The sequence below is a fragment of the Felis catus genome, chromosome A2 (genome assembly GCF_018350175.1).
Source record: "Felis catus isolate Fca126 chromosome A2, F.catus_Fca126_mat1.0, whole genome shotgun sequence".
NCBI classification, from domain to species: domain Eukaryota; kingdom Metazoa; phylum Chordata; class Mammalia; order Carnivora; family Felidae; genus Felis; species Felis catus.
This window is the reverse complement of record NC_058369.1, coordinates 119,892,125-119,916,648: the sequence shown is the minus strand read 5'-3', so window position 1 is coordinate 119,916,648 and position 24,524 is coordinate 119,892,125. Positions and strand designations below refer to the sequence as shown.

The window sequence follows — 24,524 nt, the reverse complement described above, 5'->3', positions numbered from 1 at the left end:
AGTCTAGGCAAGGGGTAGGTTCTAATTTGACAGAGGATCAAAAGATCATTGTTAGTAACTCTGTCAACTGGAACTGTCTACACTACCTAATGTGATAACCACTGGCCACATGTGGCTACTGGGTACTTGAAGTGTGGCTAGTGTGACTGAGGACCTGCATATTTAATTATATTTAATTTCCATTAACTTTACATTTCAGTAGCCACAGCTTTATAGTATTAGATTTTAACCATGTAAATGGATTCAGGTCCATATTTCTGAAACCCCTTGCCTGCGATTCAGAGCCTTTGTCACAGTCAAGGATGCAGTCTTAGCCATCATAGATGAGAGCAATCATAGATAGATTCACTCAAAAGAGAGAAAAATGATTATTACTTCCTAAATGGTTTTATGATAATTGTGCATTCAGAATATCTCCAGTTAAAATGAAGTTTTTAAAAATTACCATGACAAAGATCTATCAAAATTTTATTTATTTATTTATTTATTTATTTATTTTAAAATTTTTTTTTAACGTTTATTTATTTTTGGGACAGAGAGAGACAGAGCATGAATGGGGGAGGGGCAGAGAGAGAGGGAGACACAGAATCGGAAACAGGCTCCAGGCTCTGAGCTGTCAGCACAGAGCCCGATGCGGGGCTCGAACTCATGGACCGCGAGATCGTGACCTGAGCTGAAGTCGGCCGCTTAACCGACTGAGCCACCCAGGCGCCCCTCAAAATTTTAAATGTACATATGTTTGAAACTGCCATTCGTTTTCCAGGAATTGCTTGTATTCTGACACACGCTATAAGGCCTATCTACAAGGATAGTCACTGGAGCAGGGCTTGTAAAAATAGCAAAAGACAATCTAAAAGTCCACAGGGTTGGGGCGCCTGGGTGGCTCAGTCGGTTGAGCGTCCAGCTTCGGCTCAGGTCATGATCTTGCAGTTTGTGGGTTCGAGCCCCGCATCGGGCTCTGTGCTGACAGCTGAGAGCCGGGAGCCTGCTTCGGATTCTGTGTCTCCCTCTCTCTCTCTCTGCTCCTCCCCCGCTCACGCTCTGTCTCTCTGCCCCCTCCCCCCGCCCCCCCAGATATGTTCATAGGCTAATCCCTGGAGTCTGTGAATATGTTACCTTAAATACAAAAGGCACTTTCCAGATGTAACTTAGTTAAGTATCTTGAGATGGGGAGAAGATGCTGAATTGTCCAGGTGGGCCTCATGTAATCACAAGAGGGAGGCAAAAGGGTCAGAGTGAGTGAGAACAAAATGCGATGACAGATCAGTGACAGGACGGCTAACTGGGGCCACGAGCCAAAAAACGGGGTGGCCTCACGAAGCTGAAAAAGACACCAATGTGGATTCTGCCTAATGTCTCCAGAAGGAGCGCCGTCCTGACAACACCTTGCTTTTCTCCCAGCAAGACCAATTCTGGACTTTTGACCTCCAAAACTGTAAAATAATAAGTCTGTAGTAATTTGTTACAGAAACAATAGGAAACAAGCATAGGTACTTTCATATATAGTGGAACGCTATTCCTTAAAGAAGTAAAAACACCTGGGGCGCCTGGGTGGCTCAGTCGGTTAAGTGGCCGACTTCAGCTCAGGTCATGATCTCACGGTCTGGGAGTTCGAGCCCCGTGTCGGGCTCTGTGCTGACAGCTCAGAGCCTGGAGCCTGTTTCAGATTCTGTGTCTCCCTCTCTCTCTGCCCCTCCCCTGCTCATGCTCTGTCTCTCTCTGTCTCAAAAATAAATAAACGTTAAAAAAAAATTAAAAAAAAAAAGAAGGAAATACACCTATATGTTCTCATATGGAAAGAGCTCCAAGATTCACTATTAAATGAACAAAATCAAGGTCCAAGACAACGTGGATATCATGGTACCCACTGGTTCCAAAGGATGTGTGCACAGGCCTGTTTTTCTGGAAGGCAACACAAAAACTTACTAATAGCAATTGCCTCTGGGAAGGGGCCCACCGGAGAAGGGCTAGTCAGTTTCACAGCGGGCGTCTCCAAAGTGGAACATGTTTCGAGAACTGTCACTTGCTGGAAAATCCATTCCCCCACCAAATTCTTTGGGGGACAAGATGAAGAGACAGCACTGAGCTCTCCTGACATTTTGCAGGTGTGGGCCTCTGAACTTCGGGGAAGAGTAGATAAAGTCCCCTGAGCGATTAGCTGCTGGGTGTGAGAACCGCGAATGTGTCGTGCTCCAGAGCAGCCAGACTTGAAGGTCAGCTGGAAGCGGAGAGAAGAAGTCCAAGGTCGTGGTGGAAAAAATAGACACTAACTCCACGTCCAGAATTAGACCACTCAGAAGGGAGAACTCACACTTCTTTCTCAAAGAGTGCTGAGAAGAAAGTGTCAGAAGGGGCCTTTAGTTTTGTGAGCCAGGAGCCTCGACCAGGAAATCTAAGGTAGTGAAGCTGAAGCTAATTATTGAGTGTGAACTGCGGAAAAAGGGCACAGTTCGCTGCCGCTCCCACACCGCGGTGTGGTCAGCACCCAAGGCAGCAAGATGTTGTGCCTGGTCGGTAGGCCTCCCTCAGCGGAGAGGGCGCTCCTCTCTCTCTAGTGAGGTGCCTCCCTTGGCCCAGTGCATTTCCCTGAGGAGCCTGGGCGCCACCCCCCCCCCCCCCCCACCAGGGAGGAAGGAGCCTCACTGTGGGGGCCATTGGGAGTCAGCTCTGGGAAACGTGAGCGGGTGGATTTTCAGGTTAGGTTGGACATGTGAAGAAATGGCTTGTAGGCCTGACATCAGGGAAGTGAGGTGTTGCTGACCCCTGACCTTTTGGATCCAGCGTTTCTCAAAGCAAAGGAAGAAGAGGAGAGAAACCCCTAGGTCCTCAAAAGCTGGCAAAAGTATGGGGTGCCTGGGTGGCGCAGTCGGTTAAGCGTCTGAGGTCGGATCTCATGGCTCGTGAGTTCAAGCCCCGCATCGGGCTCTGTGCCGACACATCGGAGCCTGGAGCCTGCTTTGGATTCTGTGTCTGCCTCTTTCTGCCCCTCCCCTGCTTGTACTCTGTTTCTCAAAAATGAAAAAATGTTAAAAATATTTTTTTTAATTTTTTTAATGTTTATTTATTTATTTATTTATTTTTTCAACGTTTTTAATTTATTTTTGGGACAGAGAGAGACAGAGCATGAACGGGGGAGGGGCAGAGAGAGAGGGAGACACAGAATCGGAAACAGGCTCCAGGCTCTGAGCCATCAGCCCAGAGCCCGACGCGGGGCTCGAACCCACGGACCGTGAGATCGTGACCTGGCTGAAGTCGGACGCTTAACCAACTGCGCCACCCAGGCGCCCCTAATGTTTATTTATTTTTGAGAGACAGAGAGAGACAGCATGAGTTGGGGCGGGGCAGAGAGAGAGGGAGACATAGAACATGAAGCAGGCTCCAGGCTCTGAGCTGTCAGCACAGAGCCCGACACGGGGCTCGAACTCACGAATGTGAGATCATGACCTGAGCCGAAGTCAGCCGCTTAACCAACTAAGCCGCCCAGGCGCCCCTAAAAATAGTTTTTCAAAAAGCATACAAAAGCAGGTGCTTAACATTTGAGTCATTTAATCTTTCTAGACCTCAATTTATCTGCAAAGAGGAATGAATAATGATTCTTCTGTGGTGAAGGTGAACACGGCTTGTCACTGTGCTTGTCAAAGCTTGTGGCACTCATTATGTTAATTCCACAGTATGTTATTAGCTCCCTTAATCTCCAGGAGAGCTCCATCAGGCAGGTTTGTCATTAGTCCCATTTTACAGATGGAGAAACTGAGGTACAGAGCACTCGGGCAACTTGCCAAGGTCGTTCACGAATTCAGTAGCAGAGGCAGGACTTTACCACAGGCGATTTGGTGTTGCCGGCTGTATGCTTACCCATTAAGCCATACACCTCGTGTAGGAAATGGAAAAAAAGGTAGCTGTTGTGATAATGGCTGCAATGGAAAGGTACCGCTTAAAAAACGATTTATTCATATGTGAGAGCACCAGCGGGGGAGGGGCGGAGAGAGTGGGAGCGCAGAGCCAGACGCGGGGCATGAACCCACGAACCGAGAGGTCACGACCTGAGCCGAAGTCAAGAGTCAAGGGGCGCCTGGGTGGCGCAGTCGGTTAAGCGTCCGACTTCAGCCAGGTCACGATCTCGCGGTCCGTGAGTTCGAGCCCCGCGTCGGGCTCTGGGCTGATGGCTCGGAGCCTGGAGCCTGTTTCCGATTCTGTGTCTCCCTCTCTCTCTGCCCCTCCCCCGTTCATGCTCTGTCTCTCTCTGTCCCAAAAATAAATAAATGTTGAAAAAAAAAATTAAAAAAATAAATAAATAAAAAAATAAAAAGAGTCAAATGCTTAATCGGCTGAGCCACCCAGGCACCCCAAGGTACCCTTATTTAGTCCCATCTTCCAGGTAAATAAACTGAAGTTTAGAAGGATGAAGTGATTCAAATGCCCAGTAGTTGTGCTATTGCGACCTGAGGTATGGAGCTCAGGTGCCCCCCCCAAAGGGATTCAGACAAATGTCACTAGTCCATCTGCCCCAGTGACAGATCCTGTATGGCCAGGGGAGTCAGAGAAAAGGGACCACCTAAGCATGTCTGGAAAGACGACAGGTCTAGGGACAGCCCTAGGTGCTCCGTGTTGCTGGGACCCCCCCCCCATCTGTGCTCCCAGGGTAGAAAAGGCCTGGATGACCCCGATGTCGCTCTAGGGCAGGGGCCAAAGCAGAGTGGCACCATGACCGCGCAGAGACTCTACAAAAGCCACAGGACCCTTTGGGCGAGGCTGCCAGGGGCCAATGTTGAACCGGCAGGAAGAAAAGCCATTACAGGGCCCTCAGCCTTTCCCTGTCTCGTTTGGGTCCAAAGGAGGAGAGATGTGGGATCTGGGACTCAGAATAGGAGCCTCTGTCCTCATTAGCACTCTGCCTCTGCCCTAGCACGGTGGCCTGGGGGAACACCTGCCGCCAATCGCATTGACATCTATGACGCGCCGAAGGGGCTCTTTGAGTTAAAAGTAGTTTGAAAAGCTGGCTCCAGCTCAGCTTCAGAAACCACAAAAGAGTGAAAAGTTTAAAGCCACACCATTACCAAAATGATAGTAGTGCTAAGGGGCATGGAGCAGGTAATTAACTTAATAACTGGCAGAATGTAGAAAATGTTCTTGTTTTGGAAGTAGGTTCATTTCTTTGCCAGGCTAGTAGGTCAGACTTGCTTAAGTTTGAACTCATTTCTTTCTTCTTTTTCTCTTCCTGCCTGAATCTTGAGTTGGCTTTAGAGTGGTGCATCTATAAAACTGCTTCTGGAAGTTTTACCTTTTAACAAAATGCATTCGTTTTGAGAGAGAGCGAGAAGGGGGGGGGGGGTGCGGAGTGGGGAGGGGAAGAGAGGGAGAGAGAATCCCAAGCAGGCTCTGCGTCGTTAGGGCTGAGCCCCACGCAGGGCTCCGTCCCATGAACCGTGACATCATGACCTGAGTTGAAGTCAAGAGTCAGACGCTTCATTGACTGAGCCACCCAGGCGCCCCTGGAAGTTGTACTTTACAAAAATGTTTCAGTCTGCAGCTGACCTGCTTTGGCGTCTACAAACATTTTTTATTGACAGACCTTCTACTTTTATTAATCAAATGATGGTGTGGGGAAACAAAATAGAAGCAGAGGGGCGGAGAAAATGGCGTGAGGGGTCTATAGATGGAGTGGGAATGGTACCCTCCACGGTGATCTTTTCTGTTGTTCCTCTCACAGCCTCTCACTACCGGTGGTGGTATTGGGTGGGGAGGGGAGCTAGAAAAACCATCCCAAGTTTAACCAGGTGGGAAAGGCAGATGAACCGAGGGGGGTCTATGGATTGATCACAGAACGATTTACACCTGCCCAAAGATCTTGATATTTAGATTCAGGGGGGCCTGATTAAACAGGGAGGGCTGCAAGACCCCGTGTAAAGGCAGGAGGAAGCCTCGTCTTTGTTCCGCCATATTGCCATGGCTCTTTCCTTGCTGCTATGACAACAGGCTGAGAGTTCTGTTGTGACAGCTCTCAGACCTCAACCTTTGCTTCTACCCTGTGGACCTCCCAGTACTACCTCGGAGTAGAGGCTTTGTCCTTCCACTCAGTCCCTGGTTTCATAGTGGATAATTCAGCTTGGTGGTGGAGCCTTTAAAGCTTAATCTTTCAATATCCAGTCCAGGGAACCTGAATGAGTTGTACCCATCTCTGTTGAATGGCTTCTGTTCAAAGACAATTGTAAAATGTGGAACAAATCAAATAAAGGATTATGCTGAATGAATATTTAGAATACCAGAAGCGCACTTGACTGTGAGTAATAGAAACCAGAGAAGCAGTGGTTTACATAACGCAGGAGTTAATTGGTCTCACAAAGTGAGAATTGCAGAGGTGGGCAGTCCAGACTGAGGTGGCAGTTCCAGAATACCATGCTAGAGTGTGACCCCCCCCCCCCGTCCTCGTGTTCATAAGATAGCTGCTAGAGTTCCAGCTATCACATTGTGTTCTTGGAAAGCAGAAATAAAGAAGGGCCAAGTGAAAATGGTGCCCAGTGGTTGAGTCAGTATGGTTCTTAAGATGCTTTCCCAGAAGCTCCACCCGATGACTTCACTCATATCTCAATAACAAGAACTTAGTTACGGGGCTACCCCTATCTTCCAGGGAGCCTGGGAATGTTGGGTTTAATCAGGACACACTGTTTCCCTTAACAAAATCTGTTCAGGAGCAAGGCAAGAATAAACACTGGATAGGTACCTAGGAATGTCTGCCACAAGATGTCTCTGAACGGATGAAAATGTGAGTTGCTGGAAACGACCCCATATAGAGCAGGAAAAAAGCCCACAGAAGCAGCCAGAATTTCCTCAGGTCTGTTCATTAGCTTCTGAAGGCCGGCAGATACTACTGACAGATAATAATACCACTCACCTAGCATATCTGAAAGCCTACACAGTAGGAGGCGGAAGACATCGAGTTGAGAACGAAGAAATCATTTCATGGGGTTGCCACTCCCGACCCCAAGGATGGAGCCCATGAAAGATAATATGGGATTAAATTAGGTACTACTTGAATGAACATGCAGACTTGTGTCAGTCTGAATGTTTGCTTTTTAGTAAATACGTATTTAAATGAGACGATTGTGTCAGTTAAATGGATATCAATTCTCTCCACTGTTTTCGAGTAAACCCTTCATGTTTTACAAGCTGGTGCCACTGGTTAACTAAGTCTAATGCAGTTACTTTTTCAGATAACTGAAACACTCTTCCAAGCAACAATTAACAAAAAAAATTACCAAGTATTAGTGGAGATCTTCTGGAACCTGGGTGCCTGTTTCATCAGCATTTACTAAATAATTTAATGGAACGGAATATTTTTTTGATGTATGTTTATTTATTTTGAGAAAGAGAGCTCGAGGGCAAGCAGAGGAGGGGCAGAGAGAGGGGGAGAGAGAGAATCCCAAGCAGGCTCCACAGCTGTCAGTGCAGGGCCCAATGTGGGGCTCAAACCCACGAACCAGGAGATCCTGACCTGAATGAAATCAGGAGTCGGACATTCAACCGACTGAGCCACCCAGGCGTCCCTGTAATGGAATATTTTTTTTTTAATTTTTTTTCAACGTTTTTTATATTTATTTTGGGACAGAGAGAGACAGAGCATGAACGGGGGAGGGGCAGAGAGAGAGGGAGACACAGAATCGGAAACAGGCTCCAGGCTCTGAGCCATCAGCCCAGCCCCTGACGCGGGGCTCGAACTCACGGACCGCGAGATCGTGACCTGGCTGAAGTCGGACGCTTAACCGACTGCGCCACCCAGGCGCCCCAGTAATGGAATATTTTTAACTGGCTGCTACTTGGGTAGAAAACCACCATTCTTGCCATTTCCCCTCCCTTCACCACACACACACACACACACACACACACACACACACATATCACACACTCCTTCCCCAAGCCCACTATATACATTATGAAGGGAAATTCTGATGGAGGGCGGAGGTCCTCCCGTTCACAGAGAACTGTTAGAATCAGCAATTCCTTAGGCACTTGGGTTACACTTGCACTGTTTATGACTTAATTAAGATAATTGAAATGTATTTACCTTTAAATCATCACCCCAAATTGCTCTGCTACTTGAATTATTATGCTTTTGTGTGTTTCTCTCTCTCTCGCTCTGTGTGTGTGTGTGTGTGTGTGTGTGTGTGTATACCTTTTTTAGTATGTCTCATTCTGGCAGCAACCTTTATATTTGCTGTTTGGAAACTGCTGTGCTCTGGTAAAATCAGAATACCTCGTTTATTAGCCTGTGGGCAGAATCGAAGTAAAAAGCTCTGAGAACTTGCAAACATTGACACTGAATATGCAAACTGGTAAATCTGCTTTGGAAAACGGTGTGGCGGCATCTACTAAAAACTGAACGTGGGCATAATCACGGACCATAGTTATTCATGTCCATCAACCTAGTGATAGCTTTATCCGTATCCATATGCTAGGGCCACTCCAGCCTGCCTTCCCTTATAACAATTCAGGCCTTGTGGTTGACACCCACCCCCTCCAGCAATGTCCCTCCCATCAGCTATTTTAGGCAGCGTGCCTCAGCCCACCAGAGGCACTCTCAAAACCGGGAACCTCAGTGGGAAAGATTAGGAGACTTGGCAACTTCTTTACCGTAAGCTCACTGAACGCTATGTAACGCGTTGGCGCTTTCTCCAGAAACCTTCAAACTCTGTGCCATTTAGGATGACTTTGCCATCAGCATCTCGTACCATAAAGCCCCAAATAACCTGGCTTAGACAACAAGGGTGACTCACTGGCTCGTGTAATTCTTAAGACTAACGTGGGCTTCAGGCACAGTTCTATCAGAGCTCCAGTTCAGTTTCTCTAAAATCTCTCAACTCTGCATTCCTCTATGTTGGTTTCATCCTCAGGCAGAGCCCCTCATGGGATGGAGGATTTCTGCTAGCATCACCTGGGCCACATGCTTCCTTGTTCAAATGAGAAGAGAGCTGGCCTCCATCCAGATAACCGCTGAATAAAAACCCAGAGCTTAATTCTGATGGAAACTTCTGGGCACATTGCCCTCCTCCTGAACCATTCACTTTGGCAACAAGACCCCATCCGCCTGCAGAGTTGAAGCCCCAAGCTCTAGTCAAACAAACAAAAACAACTGTTGCGCTTCTCCCCGAATAATGGATGCTTACTCTTACTGTGCTTATACAAATAAAAGGATTCACTCAAGTGGCTCATTCCAGAACAGAGTAGGTCCGCTCCAAAGTGATTTCACGTCCTCACGATATCTTAGAAGTAGCAATATATGGCCATTTTAAATGCCAGCTCCCCTCCTAAAACATAAAGTTCTGCCTCACTGCTGTACCAGACTGTAACACCCACCCCCTTCTCCAAGAAATCTAAGGACATTTGGCGAAAAGATGACCGCGCACCATAGCATCTGCAGCACTGGATTCAGAGATAATAATGATAATGCCTCATCTTTGATTAGCATATTACAGTTTCCGGGGTGTTTTCACAGGCGGCATCTCATCCCATCTCCAGGAGCTGCGTAGGATCTGTGCTGTTACATCCAGTTTATAAAGAAATCTCAGACAGATTGAAGTAACTGTCAACGCCAAGGTCATTGGCTTGTAAGTGACAGAGCTACCGTTGGGATCTAGGTCTTTTTGATGCCGAAAATTTCCTCCGATTGGTCCTTTGGACCAGAGAACCGAGTAAGAAAGACAAGAAAGATGCAAATTTGGTTGCAGATCAGAGGGCTGGGAGACTGAGTGGGGGTTGCCTGAAGGGAGCATTTCTCTGCTGCAGGACTTTGAGCGAACCTGAGAGACAAAACACAGAAAGCTGTTCTCGAAGTTTGCTTCTGCCCTTTTTTTTTGGTTTTCTGTCCCAATTTCCTTCTTCCTGTGTTTCTTTCTTAAATTCTCTTCTCTGGTGCAACTTTCTCAAACGCCATACCAAACGACTGGGGGGTGTGGGTCGTGAGGGAAGCAGGTGGAGAAAGATGGGTGTTGTGTAGGACTGGGGAGGGGGTATACGTAGGGCTGGTGGGAGAAAGAGGGAAGAGAAAGAAATTGGAGTCAGGAGTTAGCTCTGACACCAAAGATTAACTGTAGTCTAAAATGTTTGATTACACATTGTTAAAGACAACTAACAGCTTCAAGGCAAAATGCCTTTGAACTGCAGACCCAGTTGAGGGCATTCATGGACTGGAAAGACCAGACCTACCCACCGAAAGATTTTGTTAATTACTTTTATTTGTCGGTACTATTATTATTATTTTTTTTATTTAAAAAAAATTTTTTTTCAACGTTTATTTATTTTTGGGACAGAGAGAGACAGAGCATGAACGGGGGAGGGGCAGAGAGAGAGGGAGACACAGAATCAGAAACAGGCTCCAGGCTCTGAGCTGTCAGCCCAGAGCCCGACACGGGGCTCGAACTCACGGACCGCGAGATCGTGACCTGGCTAAAGCCGGACGCTTAACCGACTGCGCCACCCAGGCGCCCCCTATTATTATTTTTTTAAGTAAACTCTATGTCCAATGTAGGGCTCGAACTCACAACCTGGAGATCAAGGGTTGCATGCTCTACTGATTGAGCCAGTCAGATACCCCGTTCTTTATTTTTAAAGTATAGCTGGAGACTGGTCAGGCACTACAAACTTGTCTTATCTGTCTATTTAAAGTAGGCTTCATACCCAATGCGGCAGGCAACATGGGGCTTGAACTCAGGGCGCTGAGATTAAGATCTGAGCTGAGGTCATGATCTGAGCTGAGGTCAAGAGTCAGACGCTCAACCAGCTGAGCCACCCAGGTGCTCCTAAGTATTATCTTTATATATACAGGCCTCATTTTAGGTACATTGGGACGACTCACATACTCGGCTTGTTGAAAATTAATTCTCTTAAGACTCTCATCTGCACTGGGAAACATGAGAGGACAACGGAGAACCGAGAAGTATTCTAGCCTGGAGAAAAGCCCTTGGCAAATATTCTTCCCTTTGATACGATGACCATTACCTGGGCAGCTCTGACATCAGCTTGGAGACCTGTTTAAGGTGCAAAGGGTCCTTTTTGAAGTATCTGCACCAAGAGTTAGATTGCGTCTAATCTCACGGTGGTGAGAAATTTAGAAATAATGTCAATACTCTTGGGCTAGTGGGACAATAAAAGTAATCTAAGTTTTGCACTGTGGCATGGAAGGAAAAACGGAGGTTGCCAGCTAGTGGCTCATGTGGCCTGCAGATGGGACTTTGCCTGCCAGTGTTTTAGGAGAACAGTGCTCTCTAGGTTCCCCTTGTCCCCACCGTTCACACGATGCGTACAAGTGCACTCACACACTGCTGTCTTCTCTCATCATTTCCCCTGCCTGGCTCTTAAGGCTTCTGAGTTTGAGACTTCCAAGAGAAATAAAAAGCTGAGAAATATTTGAGGTGCTGTAGAGAAGGATCCTTTATGTCAGCAAAAGCATAATGGGATGAAAATTATAGAAAGGTAAATTTAGTTACACAACCAAGGCAAACGGCCTTCCTGGAGGTACTCCTGGAATCTGGGTCTGTTTTCTCAAAGGCAGAAGGGGTCTCCGCATGGGTCCAGCCCTAGAAAAGAAGGGCCTGAGATGCAGAGGCCTCTGAGATGACGGTCGGCAGGGCTGTTGGCTCTGCGGCTCCGGGAACTAAAACTGCAACAGGAAATATGATGATGCCAAACAATTGGCTGAAAAGCAACGTGGTTAGAGTCATGACACAGACAGGGGACGAAGACAAAGAGGATGACCAAAGCAAACAGAGTCACCTTTCCACGGGGTGGGTCATGCCTGCCTTCTCCACTCCACCTCAAGATCAACGGTGGGAAGGTACACCATAAAGGGTAAGTCAGGAACCAGCCAAAGAGCAAAACAAGGGTATCTTCTCGAAGTCTTTCTTCTCTATTAAGTTCTATTTTAAAAGAAGACATCAGGGAACAGGAATGAAAGGGCATTCCAGAGGAGAAGGCAAGGGAAAAGACAAGCCAAGAGTGTCGATACCTGGTGGAGGCACCAAGGCCTCTCCACCATCAATACCCCATCCTGACCCTCAGTGCCCTCTACTAAGTGCCTTTGGCAAACTGGGCCACTTTTGCCCCTCAATCTTAAACGTCTGTGATGGATGTGAGCATGGTCCTGCCTGTGGTCAAGAGGCCAGCTTCTTCGGATTCAAGGGGAGGGAAGGAAAATTATCTATAACACCCCGATTCGGGTACAGATATTATGTTAATAGCAAAGACTCTAGAGTCAGAAAGACCTGGGTTCAAATTTTAGTTCTGGAACTCATCAGTTTTATGGGTCTTAGGAAGTTGCTTTAGTTTCCTGGGTCTTGTTCTTTCTTACCCATAATTGGAGCATAACGTAGGGTTTAAAAACTGATCTATGTTCAAGGTATCTAGTCTAATGCCTGACACAACAGTAGGCACTCAATGAATGGTGGTAATTGTTATTTAAAACAATCGTTATCATGAACTTGAACATCTGTGAAAGGAAAGGTGTCCTAGTCAGTCAAATAAAAGGAGAGCAAGTGTCAGATCTCCCGTCATGGCTCAATGCCTCCCCGCTTATCTGTCCAGTTGAATGGCTTTGTCTGCATCAGCAGAGACTAGGAAACCAGTGTCATCAAAACCAGTGAGACAAGCACTTCATAAGTGCCTGTTAGGGGTACAGTGCAGTGACACTGTGCTAGACCTAAAACAAAAAGTCTCGCCGAAGGTTAGGCCATGATCGTGGCAAGGTATAACAGTTGTCATCTATCCAAGCTGAGAGATGATGGAAGACTATCTTTTCCTGATGCTACATAAGAGAAGAAGGGTAGCAAATTGTTAGAAATTGCTTCAGCACTGAAAACTGAAATCTTCGTGCATTGCCTTATCGCATGCTGAGTTACACCCCCGTACGACTTGTACCGAACACTATGTGCGGGCAGGATGAAAGATAGTCTCCTTTCTCAAGGAGAGTAGGACTAGTGGCCTCCAAAGCAGGATGCATTCATCCTGGGAGGGGGACCCGACAATATACCGGGGTGTGGGATGAAGATACTAGACCTTCCAGTTCTGTTTTTTTAAAAAGGGGCACCTACATGGCTTAGTCAATTGAGCGTCTGACTCTTGATTTCAGCTCAGGTCATGATCCTCGGGTCATGGGATTGACTCCACGTCCGACTCCACGCTGAGTGTAGAGCCTGCTTAAGATTCTCTCCCTCTCTCTCTCTCTTTCCCTCAGCTACTCTTCCTCACCTGAACGTGTGCTCTTTCTCTAAAAAAAAAAAAAAAGTTACCTTCTTTTCTTAAAAAAAAAAATGTTTATTTATTTACTTTTGAGACAGAACACAAGCGGGGGAGGGGCAGAGAGAGAGGGAGACACAGAATCTGAAGCAGGTTCCTGGCTCCGAGCTGTCAGCACAGAGCCCGATGTGGCCCCCAACTCAGGAACTGAGATCGTGACCTGCACCAAAGTTGGATGCTCAACCGACTGAACCACCTGGACGCCCCCCAAAAAGTTATCTTCTTAAACTGTCTGACTTGTTTTATAATGTACATACTATATTTGAATAGGAGTGCCTTTCTGTAATTTAAAAATAAGAATGTAAATATTTATGGGATCAAGGTGTACATTTTTTTTGTTGTTGATGGAGCTCTTGATTAAAAAGGTTTGGGAACCACCGGTCTACAGAAGAAAGACCAGTAAGCCAACAGCTGAAAAAAAAAAAAAATCAAATGCAGGGGGAGCTTGGCTGGAGCACAGATAATAAGCATGTAGCTTAGCCAGGAAGAAAGAGGAGGCAGGATGTAGGAAAGTCTTCTTGCAGGAGGTGACCGGCTGATCTGCTGATGCGTGTTTGGTGGGGGGACAGAACACGTGCAAAGGCGAAGTGGCCTGTGCCTGTACAGTGAGTGCATTTGGAAAACTGGTTGGGACCACACTGAACTGCCAGTACATGTGAGGGAACTGCTGGAGGAAAGTTTGGAAGGCTTCTGCAGAGATCAGATTATGGAGAGCATTGAGCAGAAAGCTTATTCTGATGGGGAGGCTTAATGCTAAGGGACTCCAGCAGGGGACGTGAGATCACGGAGCTGTGTTCCCAACTCGAGCCTCTGGCCCAGTCTTCTCTGACACTTGTTTGAGTTCTAGAGCAAAAGAATTGTAAACTGGGAGCTGAGGAAACCTCAAAAAGCTAGGACAAAAAAGGTGCCGGCAGTCTTTGAAGGGATAGAAAATCTTTAACACCGAGCATGGCTGGGTAAGGATCAATAATACCTAAAGGCACATGTCAGGGCAAAAAGGCTGCGCAGTGTTTTTCAAGCAGTGGTGCCTTAGTGACTTGATTATAGTCAATGGCAACAAAGTGATCCCCTGAGTGAGCCCAAGGTGGAAAGGAGGGAAAGAGAAAAGGAGGAAAGGGTGGCCGAGACAACAGGCTGGTATCTTGCACAGTGGATCAGGCTACACAGAAGTGCAAATCCTGGGGTCACTGTCCATGCAGGTGCCTATGTAAATAATGCCTTCTGGAATCGTGCAGCAAAAGCCTCACATAGCTGTTCCATCAAACTATGTTAAAGGAACGAATGAAATCATGAGCGGCTGGCGGCTCTTACGGCCATATTTAAAGCTCAGGCTGGGTGGCCAAACCCCATCAGATTTGGATTTGGAGCTACTGTCTGGAAGGCAGTGTAGCAGACCGCAGTAGGAGCGCGAACCCGGGATGCTCAATTAGAACTCCAGTCATTGGTTGAGTGTCTCATTGATTTAGTTCTGAAGAAAGCCTGCAAGGGGCTGGAAATGGAAATGCCGGAACCATGTATAGAGTTAATGAGGCAGAAGCAGCCAGGTAAAGAGCTAAGGGGTAACACCCGTGAGGATTGGTCGCTGGTGGCACCCAACTGGAGACCCCCCATTACTCATTCTAAGGCCAACACTTAGATCTAGGCAAAATGGGAGTTAATCACCAAAGAGCAGATAAAGCTGGCTCGTTTCTGAGCTGGAGTCAAATCGGTACAAAAAACTCGAAGACTTGTTGCATAAATGTTAAAAAAGAAAATTTGGGATGGACGTCCTCCTCCACGGAAGAAGGTGAAGCCTGAAGAAAACATCCTGTCAAGGCAAAGGTTGCTGTTGACAGAAGTGACAGCCTGAGTCTTCTTCAAGGGCTGCCACGCTTTTTTGTTTTTTTAAGATTTTATTTTTAAGTAATCTCTAACCCCATGTGGGGGTTCGAACTCACAACCCTGATATCAAGAGTTGCATGCTTCACTGACTAGGCCAGCCAAGTGCCCCAAGAGCTGCCAATCTTTTAAAAAAAAAATTTTTTTTTTTAATTTTTTTTCCACGTTTTTATTTATTTTTGGGACAGAGAGAGACAGAGCATGAACGGGGGAGGGGCAGAGAGAGAGAGGGAGACACAGAATCGGAAACAGGCTCCAGGCTCCGAGCCATCCGCCCAGAGCCTGACTCGGGGCTTGAACTCAATGGACCGCGAGATCGTGACCTGGCTGAAGTCGGACGCTTAACCGACTGCGCCACCCAGGCGCCCCTTAAAAATTTTTTTAATGTTCATTTATTTTTGTGTGCGTGTGCGAGAGAGAGAGAGAGAGAGAGAAACAGAGTGTGAGCAGAAGGGCAGAGCAAGGAAGACACAGAATCCAAAGCAGGTTCCAGGCTCTGAACTTCCAGCACAGGGCCCAACGCAGGGCTTGAACTCAACGAATGGCGAGATCAGACCTGAGCCGAAATCGAGAGTTGGATGCTTAACCAACAGAGCCACCGAGGCGCCCCTGCCATTTTTAGTGATCATAGACAGGCATGAGTTGAAGAAGACCCGATCTCATGATCTGTTTAGTCTATGTAGTGGTGGCAGTAAAAGGAATGCCTCGATCCACTTATGAGCTTGTTTACATCCAGTGAACCTGAAAAGCAACTTAAAAGGGACCTGGGGAATGACCCAGAAAACCCGAGGAAGCTAGAAATCAATGGCAGTATGGGGAGTTCGATTTAAAACACAACCCAATAGGGGTGCCTGGGTGGCGCAGTCGGTTAAGCGTCCGACTTCGGCCAGGTCACGATCTCGCGGTCCGTGAGTTCGAGCCCCGCGTCGGGCTCTGGGCTGATGGCTCGGAGCCTGGAGCCTGTTTCCGATTCTGTGTCTCCCTCTCTCTCTGCCCCTCGCCCGTTCATGCTCTGTCTCTCTCTGTCCCAAAAATAAATAAAACGTTGAAAAAAAAAAATAAAACACAACCCAATGTTCATAGGCATCCTCTTGTCATGCTAACAGATGTCCACTCAGGGCACAGGAAGTATACGGTTTTGATCAGAATATCCCTAAATTAACTGATTCGCATATGTGGAGGCCAATTATTTGAAGCACAATTCCCTGGTGGCTTCACTTGGCTCCGTTAGACCAATGGATTGACACTTTGCTGGCAGCTGTATCAGCCCGTGGACCATGGCCGTGCTAGATTGAGGGAGACTGCTACCGGATCCCATATCATCTGTAATACCAAGCTACGTGGCACCAAGTTCATACTTTGGGTCTATGCGTTGGGGGGCACAGTGCCCTGGGGAAAAGCAAAGGGTGTGCAAGAAGAAAGACTTAAAAACCCAGGGAGGTCTTCTGGCCATAGCCACTATCCCATCCAACTCCTCAGTTCTCTCCCTCTCCCTCTCCTTTGAAATATTTTTGCCACTCAAATCAGGCAAATATTTTTTTGTAAATGTAGAGGTATATCAGCCATCGCTTTCTCTTGGATATCACTAAGGTTGAAATGTTTATTCTCTATATTTTTATAGCCTAGTGTTGACTTTATCTGAGGGGACACCCTTAAAACAAACACATTTATTTTTCAAGTTAAAAAAAAAAATTTTTTTTTAAGTAAGCTCTAGGCCCAGCATGGGGCTTGAACTCGTAACCACCCCCCCCCCCGCACCCCAGACCAAGAGTCATATGCTTTACTAAGCCAGCCAGGCACCCCTGAAATAAACACTTTTACTTATTTATTTATTTTTTTTATTTAAAAAGTTTATTTATTTTGACATAGAGAAAACCGGAGAGGAAGGGGCAGAGAGAGAGGGGGACAGAGGATCTGAAGCAGTCTCAGCACTGACAGCAGAGAACCCAATGCCGGGCTCGAACTCACGAACTGTGAGATCATGACCTGAGCCAAAGTTGGATGCTTAACTAAGTCACCCAGGCACCCCTAAAATAAACACTTTTAAATGTAAGTGCATAATGTAAGCAAGCTACTGTAATTTTTTTAAAGTTTGCCTGTGGTCACTGTATCTTTGTTCTTTTATTGTCTGTTGATGCCTTACTGAATGCACTTTGAATACAGAGAGGAAACTGTGTGAGCCTGGGAAGAACTCACTCCATGTCCTTGACCTCAATATACCATATCTATAGTATCAGTGGGTCTGAGAGACTGAGTATTTTCCCAGCTCTAATAGCTCACGATCACGTATCTAATATAAAGGCCAGAAATACCTAGAGTGTGCCGATTTAAATTTTTTTTTTTCAACGTTTATTTATTTTTGGGACAGAGAGAGACAGAGCATGAACAGGGAAGGGGCAGAGAGAGAGACAGAATCGGAAACAGGCTCCAGGCTCTGAGCCATCAGCCCAGAGCCCGAGGCGGGGCTCGAACCCACGGACCGCGAGATCGTGACCTGGCTGAAGTCGGACGCTCAACCGACTGCGCCACCCAGGCGCCCCGAGTGTGCCGATTTAAAACAAAATTATGAGCAGAGTGTCACATAAGCAGAGCTTCAGTGCATATAAAAAGGATTAATAGAGTGGACTATAAATAATATGAATAATGGCCTAAGGTAAAAAAAAATTTAAATCTTAAAAAGTAAAAATTTGATTTACGTTATTTTGGCTCATTTCATTAAAAAAAAAAAAAAACACCTCTATTTGTTAAGCGTGGCCTATCACTTGGTGCACTCGTGAAACGCAGCCTCTTACTTCCTTGTCTTTTACCTGCACATTTCAGGCACTTTCCACCTCTGAACTCTCTTGCCCGGAGTTAATAATTCCACACGGAGTGTTTTTTCTCCAGAGGACAGAGTCGCTACTTCTCCGAAGCTCTTGATAATTCCTAGATCCTGCATGGTGGTGGTGCCTAACACTTATCTCTAGAGGGAAGCTGGCAGCAGTTTGGGTGCCAACTTTGCATCGCGTTGCCCTCCCTGTCCTGTTACTTGATGTGGTGTGTGCCTGCCAGATATTCTGCCTGCTCTCAGCCCGAGGCCTTCCCAGACTGGGCCGCTGAATGCAAGCCACAGCTGCCAAAATTCTAATTCAAGATCTAGAATTCTAACTCCTGCTCTTTAGACCCTTGTCTGGCCCTGGCTCCGGTCTCCAGCCAACCGGGTCGCTGGCTCATTATCAGGCCCACCCAGGCCTTGCCCCCACCCGCCAATGGGCCCGGCGAACCATTCTTGGCACCAGACTGAACTTCAATGACACGACTGCCCCAGCCTCATGCAACCCAACTCTCATCTCAGCACAAGTCTGTCACCTTGTGAGCCGGGCAAGAAGGAAGGGGAGAGAAGAGGAGATGCCACGGATGAGGGAACCGATCGTCCCAACTGCTATGACTGTTCGATTGTAAAACTTTTGTGGTGACTTTACTCTAAAAACTCAATTGAAAAGTGTTAACAATCTTAGTGATAACACTGGAGATGAATACAGTTTAGGGAGAGGGGAATACTATTTCTGTGTTGTGTCTGCACCAGAGATAAGTGAAATTTTCCTAAGAAAGAAAAAGTGCTAAATTCAGTATACCTGTATTAATTTAAAAATGTATTTTTGGGTCATAGACTGTCGCTAATGTGTAATGTTCTTTAGGCACCTGGAAAAGTGCCATTGGAAATCACAGGCTTTGCGGGTAAAAATATGAGTGCAATGGGGTGGGGTGGGGTAGGGACGAGAAAGGAACCAATTCTTAGCAAAATGCAGGTTTCAGGGAAGCTACCAAATTCAACTTAAGTGCTTCACTGGTCAACATTATGGCTTAAATGCTCACAGGACAGTGTAATCAAGATTGATCGCAGGAGTCTTTTCTCTTTCAGATGAAGAGTAAATATGTCCCTTGACCCTGACTTTACTCCTAGCCTTAACCACTGTGCTGTTCTTTCTGCTGAAGAGTCTTGCTTCCAGGGTGACAGATGGGTCAATTCCCAGAACTGAGCTGGGACAGTGGGGTGCTGTAATTTGGGAAAATGAAATCATTTTAGTTTTTGTCTTCCCAAAAGGAGCAGGGAGTGTAACAAACGTGGTACATATGTAAAACACGGGCGACGCACTTGACAATCAAGAAATCTATTTTGAAATTTAAATAAAGCTAAGGTTTTCTTTTGGCCTAGAGGGAAATTTCATTAAAATCAATTAGTTCGTACAAACCTCCAGAGAAAATGACTTAAAAAAAAAAAAAGGTTTAAGGAGTAAGGTGCACACAATTACCTTTCCTGGGTCCCCTGTGAATGTCAGTGTCACACCTAGACAGGTGGCCAAGTGCAAACAAATGTCCCCGAGTGGGGCCTGGGTAGCTCCCTGAGTTCTCATCGCGGGGATGCGTGTGTAATTAATAGATGTGTATATATCACGAATGTAATATACATAACCAAGGAAGCTCCAAACAGATTGCACGTATTACCAACTGTGAAGGGCAGGCCGAGAGAGATAAAGTTGGTGGCAGGAGCTCGCAGGTGAGGCCTCAGTCCAGGAACCGAGGTTGGGGCCGCACAGCTGTTGCCGCGCGCCCTGGTCCCTCCTCCCAGCTGCAGCGGCCTCACCCCCCACCCCCACCCTCCCCCCGCCGCTCCCGACGCCGCCGCCGCCGCCACCGCCTCCCCTCTGCCTCCCGGTCTCTCTACGCTCTCCTTCCATCGCCTTAGCCCCCTCTCCCTCCGTCCCGTTCTCTCCGCTCCCCTCACCCCGCCTCTCTCCCCCTCCCCCAGCCCCTCCTCTCCTCACCCCACCCTGCCTCCCTCCCTCCCTCCCTCCCTCCGCCCGCCGGCCCGGCGCTCGCAGAGCCGACACCAGGGGGGCTCTCGATGTAGCACCATGACAGGCATCGCCGCCGCCTCCTTCTTCTCCAATACCTGCCGATTCGGGGGCTGCGGACTCCACTTCCCCACCCTGGCCGACCTCATCGAGCACATCGAGGACAACCACATCGGTAAATGGCCCGGGGGTGGGCGGGGGTGCCCGGCGCGCGGAAACTCCTGCCCAGGCGAGAACCCCAGAATGGCCAGGGGTGGCCAGGAGGGAGGCAGGCGGCGGCGGGGCGGGAGGGTGTGTGCAAGCCCGGGGCGTGGGGGTGACGGGATGCGGAGGCGCGAGGTGCCTGGGGCGGGGGGGGGGGAGCGGGGAGCGGGCTCGGGTGGGGGAGGGGGCGGGCGCCCCGAGGTGCGGGGGCCGGCGGGCGGCCGGGCTGGGGGATTCCGAGGGGCGTGCGCGCCGGCGGTGAAGTGGTGGGAGTGGGGGTGCGCCGCGGCGGGGGCTGCGGGAGGAGGGACCGGGCGGCGGGGAGATGCGGCGGCGGGGCCGGGCGCCGGGGGAGGGGGCGCGGGGCGGAGGGCGCGGCTGGGCCGGGCGGCCGGCGCTGGGCTGGGGCGCGGAGTTAGTTGGCCCGGTGGTCCGGGCGGCCCGAGGCGCCGGGGGTGGCGGGGGGCGGGCGCTGCACGCCGCCCGCCGCTTCCGCCCCGGCTCGAGCTGTCAGGGCTCGGCGGCGGCTGCAGCCGCTGGGAGGTGGGAGCGGGGGGGCGGGGGTGGCTCCACCGCGGCAGCCATTCCGCTTCCTCCTCCCGCCGCCGCCGCCACTGCGTCCTGTCAGCGCGGGTTGCTAGGTGTGGTGCGTCGGGAGGGGGCGGGAGCCGGCGGCCGCGGGCGGAGGACGCCGCTCAAGCCCTCTCTCCCGGCGCCGCGGGGCTCGCTCGGCCCCGCCGGGGACGCGGGCCTGGGGGCCCTGGGCACCCGCCCCTGCCCTGGCCTGGCGCGGACGCCGGGGCGCTGCGGGCTGAGGTCCCGGGGGCGCCGGCGGGCCGCGCCCAACGCCCCAGGCCGAGCGGCCCCGGAGGCCCCTGCGGCTGTGTGTGCTGGAGAGCAATCCCCCGGGGCCGCGGCAGGGCATTTAAATGTGCCCCGGCTCTGAGATTTGCCTTTCAAATGGTGCTAGGCCCGAGGTGCGCCGGCTACGCCCGGGATCCGCGGCGGCGGCGGCGGCCTGCGCAGCGCCCGGGGCGTGGGGGAGTCGGTGGCCGCGGGGGAGGGGGCCCCCCGCGGGCAGGCCGCTTCCCTTCCTGCCCAGGACCCCGGGGCCCTTCAACAAGTCCTTGAATTCGCACAAGTCCTTGCACGCATTTCCGTACTCCTATCCGGAGTCCCTGCGAGGGGAGATGGGTCGGGCTCATCTGGCTCCGGCGGTCCAGCCACCTGCAGAAGGTGTGGCTGGCGCCCACGAATTGTCCCGTGTGGGCTGGAAGATGAGGGGACTGCGTGATCCCCCATCGGGGCTGTCTGATCCGGAGAACCTGTAAATTAACCCCGGAAAGCCCTTTCCAAATGAATGCTGTGGATTCAGCCATGTGGATGCAACTCACGTTCCTACAAAGTTGTGAGAATAAATCACGACTGCTGTGTTTATTTATGCACGAATAAAATGAGGCCGAGCCTTATGCTCTTTTGCTTGGTATAGTGCTTTCTCTTTGCACACAGTGGTGCTTAATAAGGGTTGAATGCTAGTTTAGCATAGGAAAAGAGGGGCAGGGGCTTCCGGGATGGGGAATAATCATTGAAAATGTCTACCGAATGTCTTTAAAGAGATAATCCTGATGAGTAATTGTCCAGGTTTTGAAACTTACAAAGTTTTAAAACATCCACATGATAGGTAACGCCATTTCCTCCGATGGAGGTGTGAGATTAGGCAAGTTTTGGTAGTCTTAAAAGCAGGAGTTTAACAAATTTGCTGATTCATAGCATGATTAAATAGTCATAACCGCAGGTGCTTTAAGGATAAATCAGATTTTTCATGATGAGCAGTTCAAAATAATAGTAAGACTTAAGTAATGCAGAGTTCCAATAGTAATTTTGCCAGTTAATTTACTTCCCTTGCTTTAATAATACATAGAAAACAATATACATAAGAAATATACATTATATAAATATATAAATAGATAATATTTCCCCACTTAGGGCTGTCATTGCATATCCCATTCACTTTCGCTAAGAGTTATTTCAGGATAAACTGTAATTAAGGTGAGTAATTAAATTTTTTCCCACATTGCCTGCCTGCTTGGACTAGCTGGTTAAAAGAAAATATAAGTTTAAAATGTATTAAAGGCGGTTTTCCTTCTTGAGGATTTAGCTTGTAATCAATTAGAAGATGGTTTTAAATGGTTGGTGGATCAAAAAAGCTTTTTAAGGTTGCAGAAATTGTTGTTAGTATTGGGTAAACATTTTCCCGGAGGGCTAAAGGTTCTGTAAAGTGTTCTGAAACTCAGCTTTTAAGGGCCCTCCCCAAAGGGCTAGTTCTTTTCTCTTAATGAAAATACTGAAGAATTAAATTTATAACAATAGTTATGACTTACGCACACTGTGTGGCAAGACTACCCATGACTGTACTTTGGAATTAGTTTAAAACCAGCCAACTTTATGGAAAGTAAATGCTAAAATGAACAAACACTTGAAATTCCCTGAATGAAGAGATGAACTTCAACTGTTGGGTGCCTCTATTGAGGAGAGGCCCCTTAGGGGGCTTTCAGAAACAGCCCTATGTGCGCAAGTAAGAACTGACCTCAGGAAGAATAAAAACAACCTGATTAGTAGGCAGTGTCACATAAATACACTTGATGAAGGGTCTTGAGTGCAGATATAGCAGACCAAGCATTTAGTGAAAGCTCTGTGTGTATTGTTAAGTGGTATTTATTGTTTGCGGTTTGGCCTATAAGGTTTTGGAGGCAGATGTTTATTTTTCCTGATTGACTTACTGATTTCACGGCCTTGTTACTGAGTGGCCACATTAAAAAGATGCTTGAAAGGACTATTAAAAGATCTGTGTTAATATTATCCTTCATTTTTGCGCGGAGCTTGTAGTTAGCGATCATGAGAGTACTAGAAATATGTTCAGGTAGTAGTTCCATTTTGGGGACCTTTCTGAGTTATTACTATCTAAGCACTAGTCAAAATTCTGAAGCAATAATGCAATGAAGACTTAGGGGACTGTGGTGTGTTTCTCGCTTGACAGATTTTTCAAGGCCTTCAGTGCCCGAGGCCCGTAGTTTTCATTAAAATTGTATTTTTTAATTCAGGTTAATTAAGTGCATTAAGTTTAGAATAGCTGCCTCTGTTCTGTTACATATGTACATGTAGCTCCTGTTTTTAACCATTTTCCTGTACCCATAGGAGAAGGGATTTGGGGCTATGTAGAGCCACGGGAAGTGTGATTTTTCACCGTCCTCTGTCTTAGCTCTCTTCTTCCTGGAGGAGTGCAGCACCTGTGTTCCAGAGTTTGTCCTTGCCTTTTTTTTTTTTTTTAATTTTTTTCAATGTTTTTATTTATTTTTGAAGGAGAGAGAGAGAGAGAGAGCATGAGTGGGGGAGGAGCAGAGAGAGTGGGAGACACAGAACTGGAAGCAGGCTCCAGGCTCTGAGCTGTCAGCACAGAGTCCGATGCGGGGCTCGAACCCACAAACTGTGAGATCATGACCTGAGCCGAAGCTGGACGCTCAACCGACTGAGCCACCCAGGCACCCCCGTCCTTGCCTTTCATCGCTAGGTTGGTCCTGGAGCACCTGTCTCTGTGTACAACCCCCATATCCCAGCTGAAGCCCTCCCCTCAACTTAAATTGCCTAGAAATCCCATAGCCCTGCAATTGTGAAGTGTTTCTCTATCAGCTTGCTCTCAATTCATTCATAGCCCAGCTCTGTTTCCTGGAGACAGGAAAAGCTGATCAAGATTTGTTTGCTTCTTACTGTGAGTAGGTACTTGAGTTTGTAGGAACACTCTTGACGTGCACATCCTGGATAGGTGAAGCTGAACTGGTAGCTAGGAATCTCAGAAACACCAAGGGCACTAAATTTAGCACTGAGGGTCAATGTCACAGACTCATGAAATGCCTGCTCTGTCCATGCATCCCAGTGCAGAGAAATCTTTTGGTTTCAGAAAGGCAAGTATTTAATCATCCTTACTAGATTAAAAAAAAAATGTTTATTTATTTTGAGAGAGAGAGAGAGAGAGTGCATGCCAAGTGGGGGGGGGGGGGGGCGGAAGGGCATAGAGAGAGGAGACACAGAATCCCAGCAGCACAGAGCCCTATGTGGGACTCGATGTCGCAAACTGTGAGATCATGACCTGACCCGAAATCAAGAGTCGGACACTTAACCAACTGAGCCACCTAGACGTCCCCATTCTTACTAAATTCGATTATTTGGTATATTTGTAAACGTTCCTCTGCGTTTTGAATTTATTTATGTCATAATATTTAGCATCTGTTTTGTACCAGGCACAGTTCTAGGCTCTTGGTATTTTTT

At 48.1% G+C, this 24,524-nt stretch overlaps 1 protein-coding gene across 1 annotated transcript in view; it reads left to right on the top strand.

Moving 5' to 3' along the window:
• The first annotated feature begins 19,878 nt into the window (after positions 1–19,878).
• JAZF1 (JAZF zinc finger 1) overlaps positions 19,879–24,524 on the top strand; it is a 351,615-nt gene continuing 346,969 nt past the window's right edge. Inside the window, exon 1 of the mRNA XM_011280443.4 lies at positions 19,879–20,172. Within this exon, the coding sequence (XP_011278745.1) occupies positions 20,058–20,172 (115 nt within the window). The 5' untranslated portion in view covers positions 19,879–20,057. The remainder of the gene's footprint in view (positions 20,173–24,524) is intronic.